This window comes from Carya illinoinensis, chromosome 15, assembly GCF_018687715.1.
Source record: "Carya illinoinensis cultivar Pawnee chromosome 15, C.illinoinensisPawnee_v1, whole genome shotgun sequence".
NCBI classification, from domain to species: Eukaryota; Viridiplantae; Streptophyta; class Magnoliopsida; order Fagales; family Juglandaceae; genus Carya; species Carya illinoinensis.
The window spans coordinates 21,968,205-21,974,797 of record NC_056766.1 but is presented as its reverse complement, the minus strand read 5'-3'; the positions used below and the strand labels follow the sequence as shown (position 1 = coordinate 21,974,797).

General features: G+C 37.0%; 1 protein-coding gene across 1 annotated transcript; it reads left to right on the top strand.

The window, feature by feature from the left end:
• Positions 1-2,842: 2,842 nt before the first annotated feature.
• On the top strand, positions 2,843-3,433 carry LOC122296750. Its single transcript, XM_043106546.1, has one exon. The coding sequence runs from the start codon at positions 2,843-2,845 to the stop codon at positions 3,431-3,433; it is 591 nt and encodes a 196-aa protein (XP_042962480.1).
• Positions 3,434-6,593: the final 3,160 nt, after the last annotated feature.

Below are 6,593 nucleotides of genomic sequence, written 5' to 3'. Positions count from 1 at the left end.
TTAAAGAATAAAAATAGTTAACTAGGGTAAAAAAATTTGAAATGAACTAGAATAAACTACTAAGTTAAATTTGTATGTATGTATGTATGTATGTATGTATGTATGTATGTATGTATGTAAGTGTAGGTCTGTGTGCGCGCGTGTTTGTATGTATATGTGTATGTTTGTGTTTATGTATTTGTGTGTGTATCGTTTATGGAATACAAAAGCCTAAGAGAGTGATTAATTTACTAACCTTCGATGAGTTATTCATTCCGTAGCAATCGTCTTTCTGTTGTAAATGACATTCGTTTCATTCATTTTAAAATATCGTTAGTATGAAACTTAAGAATTGAATTAGATGAGAGTACCAAAATATGTGTAGCAAAATAGAAAAAAGTAAATGAATCGTAAGTAACTACTAACCTTGCAATGCATAGTTGAGTTGATTGAAGTATATAAAGATATCGTCTTTCGTTCTGCTATCCAAAGCTTTTGCGATTAAATTGCCTCAACGCCTTGAAAAAATAACATCTATTAATATAGAAAACCTGTTATAAGATAATATCTATTAATTATAATATAATAAACAATATAAAAAAATACTTCTTTTGTAAGTCAAACAATTAAATTTAATGTTTCAGATTAATTGATAATATAAATCTCATTAAAGCTTCAATCATTTGAATTATTGTAAAAAGTTTAAAGAATCAAAATAGTTAACTACGGTAAAAAAATTTGAAATGAACTAGAATAAACTACTAAGTTAAATTTTTCCGGGACGGAGGATATACCTTAAGTAGTAATAGTGCAGAAGAGATGATAACATGAGACGGCAAAAGAAGCAAATGAAGAAGACAGTCAAACCAAAAAGCCTCGACTATTTGTCTGAAACTTAAAAAAAACAAAAAAATAAGTCATGTTTTCCATAAAAAGTGAACAAAAAAAATATAACAATAACTCAAATATTTTTAAGATCATTACCTTTACTCTAATTTCCTCCTCTTCAAACTCAATCACGCATCCATATGTATATGTGTATGTGTGTATATATGCACATGTATTTATATATTTATGTTTGTGTATGTGTGTGTATGTGTATCCAAGAGTCTATGTATGTTTGTGCGTGTATGAATGTATGTATATGTTCATCTGTGTATGTGTGTGTATGCATATATGTATGGATGTATGTATGCATGTGTGTGTAAGTGTGTATGCACAGATGTATTTATATATGTTGTTTGTATGTATGTATGTATGTATATGTATGTATGTAAGTGTATGTGTGTGTGCGAGCGTGTTTGTATGTATGTGTATGTTTGTGTTTATGTATTTGTGTGTGTATCGTTTATGGAATACAAAAGTCTAAGAGAGTGATTAATTTACTAACCTTGGATGAGTCATTCATTCCGCAGCAATCGTCTTTCTGTTGTAAATGACATTCGTTTCATTTATTTTAAAATATCGTTAGTATGAAACTTAAGAATTGAATTAGATGCGAGTACCAAAATATGTGTAGCAAAATAGAAAAAAGTAAATAAATCGTAAGTAACTACTAACCTTGCAATGCATAGTTGAGTTGATTGAAATATATAAAGATATCGCCTTTCGTTCTACTATCCAAAGCTTTTGCGATTAAATTGCCTCAACGCCTTGAAAACATAACATCTATTAATATAAAAAACCTGTTATAAGATAATATCTATTAATTATAATATAATAAACAATATAAAAAAATACTTCTTTTGTAAGTGAAACAATTAAATTTAATGTTTCAGATTAATTGATAATATAAATCTCATTAAAGTTTCAATCATTTGAATTATTGTAAAAAATTTAAAGAATTAAAACAGTTAACTATGGTATTAAAATTTGAAATGAACTAGAATAAACTACTAAGTTAAATTTGTCCGGGACGGAGGATATACCTTAAGTAGTAATAGTGCAGAAGAGATGATAACATGAGACGGCAAAAGAAGCAAATGAAGAAGACAGAGAAACCAAAAAGCCTCGACTATTTGTCTGAAACTTAAAAAAAACAAAAAAATAAGTCATGTTATCCATAAAAAGTGAACCAAAAAAATATAACAATAACTCAAATATTTTTAAGATCATTACCTTTACTCTAATTTCCTCCTCTTCAAACTCAATCATGCATCCATATGTATATGTGTATGTGTGTATATGCACATGTATTTATATATGTATGTTTGTGTATGTGTGTGTATGTGTATCCAAGAGTCTATATATGTTTGTGAGTGTATGAATGTATGTATATGTTCATCTGTGTATGTGTGTGTATGCATATATGTATGGATGTATGTATGCATGTGTGTGTGTAAGTATGTATGCACAGATGTATGTATATATGTTGTATGTATGTATGTATATGTATGTATGTAAGTGTATGTGTGTGTGCGAGCGTGTTTGTATGCACAAACCTGATTTGCTGAACGTGTGGAAATTTTTCTTCCACACGTTCAGCAAATCAGGTTTTCTCTCAAGCTTTGGAATAGGGACTACAGGAGAATCCTCAGTTGAACCTAACCCAAAATCAAATTCAGAAACTCATGGCTCTAATCAATGGACAGATGTCTCAACTCAAATCTAATGACTCAGTTTCGGTTCAGACCACTACTCAACCTAAAAAATTGTCCATTGAGAACATTCCTTCCCCTATTGCACACTCCAACATGGCTGGTATAATTTCTTTTCCCTCTCATGTTTCTATTGATCATGATACATTTGTTCTTGGCATTCATCAACACAACTGCTTATCTGTTATGAGACAGTCTCCCATGCTCTTTGGTCATGCAAGTCAGCCCAAGACGTATGGTATTTAGACTCGAGACAATTACAGAAGATGAGTAGTTTTGCTGAGTCTTTCAGAGAGCTTCTTGAATCTATGCTTGATAAGTTTCCCTTTGAAGTATTGTGTGAGATGGCAGTAAGAGCCAAACTGTTGTGGCATCGAAGAAATTGCCTAGTGTTTGAGGATTCATTCTCTTCACCTGCTAGGCTCTCCAAAAAGATCCAAGCAGAAGTGGCACTAATTAGATCAGAAGCTGAGCAAAGAGTTGTTAAGCAGCCAAAACAAGATCTGAGCCCTCAAACGTGGACACCTCCCCCTCTAGGAGTGCTCAAAGCAAACTGGGATGTTGTTGTAGATAAGACTAACTCAAGGGTGGGACTTGGGGTTGTCATCAGAGACTCCAAGGGCCTTCTGGGAGCTACTTTGTGGGCATGCAAGGCCACGCTCCCGGATCCCATACTCGGGGAGGCAGCTGCTGTTCTTCGAGCTACTTCACTCTGTGCTGATCTGGGTCTCACTCACATTGTGTTGGAAGGTGATTCGTTGGGAATAGTCAAGGCAGTGCAGCAGACAGAAGAGTGGTCTTCAGTTGGCCTTATGGTCAGAGACATAAAACTTCTTCTTTCCAAGTTCAGTAGCTAGTCCATTAGACATGTACCAAGGAGAGGCAATGGCGTTGCTCATGGTTTGGCCAAGCATGCTCTGTCACATCTAGATGAATGTATTTTGCTGGGGGATTGTCCCCCTTGTATTCAAAACTTGTTTCAATGAATGAAAGTTACATCTTCCTTTCAAAAAAAAAAAAAAAAACAGCCAATATTACATGTTGATCAACAAATCAAATTCCTAGAATTTTTCTTTATTTCTTTACAATTTTTTTCCCCAATGGCACACCATGCCACTCATTTTAGTCAAATCAAATCCTCCACGCTGCCACTTACACATTTAACACACCAGTAATTAAAAAATGTCGTCTATTTACCTATTAAACATAAAAACTAATTTTAAAGATATTTATATTTGTTTTTTTTTTAATATTTATAATAAATAATATATTACATACCATGAATTAGATAACATAACAAATGTAACGACATTATATTAGCAATTCTATATAACTTCAAAAATATATTAGCAGTTCTAGTTGTAAGCGTGCAAATCTTAAGTAATTTTAAAAAAAATATATGTAAATTTATGACTCACATAAAAAATTATTTTTATAATAGTAAAATATACTTTTATTTTTTTTAAAAAAAAATGAGCATATGAGAAATATTATATGGATATTATTTAGCATTATCTATATAAGTTTTTTGTCAAAATTTTATTAAAAATAAATTTAAAGAGACCAACAAGAATATCCTTACATTTGTTATGTTATCTAAGTCATGGTATTATTTATTATAAATATTAAAAAAATAAAGAAATATAAATATCTTTAATATAAGTTTTTATGTTTAGTAGGTAAATAGACAATTTTCTTAATTACTGGTGTGTTTAATGTGTGTGATGCCCCCAAAATCCCCACGCCCGAACACGGGGAAATTGAGACGTCCGGATGGTGACACCCCGGGTCACCATTCCATCGACGGGTGCCGAGTGTGTGCAAGGCAGCAATTGTGTACAGAGAGACACGCAGCGGATAAGAAAGTCATAACTAAGTACCAGAATTTTTCTTAACGTAATACAAGCTGTTTAAAACATACATAGATAAAATATTACAAAACACAAATGCAGTTTTAAACAAATAAAAAGATAACATCAGCAACCCGGCGGAGCCGCATCCTCGGGCTCAGCCTCTTCCTCCTCCTCCTCAACTCCTGCACCAAAAGCTACGGAACCACAAATGGTTCCGCAGGTAAGTAAAACCCCAAACACTACCAGATAAAAACACATATAACTCAAACAAGATGCATGAAACATGCCCAATGCACAAAGCCCAAAATCACCAGTTTTCCACACACGCCAAAAACCCATATGACCCAAAAACATATCCTTTCCGAAAAACATGCCAAAAGTCACATTTGGCCCAATATCTCGCCGGAAGTCCATCCGGCCCAATATCTCACCAGAAGTCCATCTGGCCCACGCCAAAAGTCACATTTGGCCTCATAAACCATTATCCAATTTTAACCCGTATGCACCATGACCTCCCCTAGGGGTCATCCGCACACCCTGGCTCCAGTGTCACACCGCAGAGTACCACCACGCATGTGACACCTAACAAGCGATGCCCAGTTCCGCGCCCCGCGCGTGCGTAGCCAAGCATCCTCTAGCCCTCGCCAGCAAAGGGCCACGGAGTCGGTGAGTAGGGCGATGCCCGGTTCCATGCCCGGCACGTTCGTAGCCAAGCATCCCCTAGTCCCGCTCCCGTCATCTCTCTCGATAACTCAGGGGACATCACTCAGTTTATTCCGCTCCCGAGTGACCAGAGGAGCTCCACCGAGATAATAACCCATCCCGGCTTGGGCTCGTGATACACACGCACCCGTAAAACCAGTCACACCAATACACAGGCTTTTCACACAATCCCATAAACACACGTGCACGCACCATGAAATGCCAAATCAATGCATATTAAAATAATCCAACAATATAAATCAATAAAACAAGTAACTCCGTCCTCCATCCATCCGACCCCCGAAACTCCTCGGACTCAGTCCGGAATCAACAACCAACAACAGATATTTATGGAATGAGCAATATATATTTAAATCTGAAAGTAGGGTTTGGAAAATACTTACAGCGCTATACGGCAATTTTAGAAAACAAGCGGCGTTGCAAGCGGCGGAAAAACAGCAACGTCACAGTGAAAATTCACTGTGGCCGTGGGTCCGAAAAACCCACTTTTGAACGGGGACAAACTAGGACACGGGATTGATAGGGAATGGTCTAGAGGTGGTTGTGAAGCTATTGGAAGTGACGGACGGCCGTGGGTGGCGGCGGAATGGCCGGAAATGGCCGAAAATGGCAAATCGGAAAACAAGCTCGTGGGAGCTGCTCCGGTGGTCGATGGAGGCCGGAAATGGGTGGGTTAGGACGGCAAGGGACCGGTGATGAAGTGGTGAAGAAATGGTGGCCGGAGGTGGAGCGACGGCGGCGGATCGGAGTGAAAACCGTGGGTGCTTGTTGGGCTTTTTCCGGCCAAATGGCCGGCCGGTTGGGGGTGGGTTTTGGAGGGAAGGTAGACCGGAAGGAGAGGAAGAGAATGGGACCGGTGGGAGGCCGAACGGTGGCCGGACGGCGGCGGTAGGGGCTGGGGAAGGTTGACGCCGGCGTGAGGGAGAGAGAGAGAAGAGAGAGAGTGCACGGGGGGGGGGTCCGAGTCGGGGGAGAGAGGAGAGAGAAAAGAAAGAGAAAAAAAAGAAAAAGAAGAAAAAAGAAAAGAAGGGAAAAAGAAAAAAGGAAAAAGAGAAAAAGAAAAAAAAGATGTGAAAAGAAATGAGGTCCAGTCCTCATTCCGGGAAAAGAAACAAACCGCCAAAAAGATTAAAACCACAAAAACAACTAAAAGAAATAAAACACAACCTCAAATAAATTAAAATAAATTAAAAACCGACCTTAAAACCGCAGCTAAAATAAAATAAAATATCTGATGTATTAATTAAAATAGAAACAATTATTTCAGCGAAAATACACTTAAAAGCGGGTCATCACATCCTCCCCTCCTTAAACACAATTTCGTCCTCGAAATTGCAAATCAACTACCAACTTAAAGCAAGCCACATAAATGCTCACAAACTAACAGAGATCAAGATTAAAATGCATACCTTCATCATTCGAACAGATACGGGTACTGCTC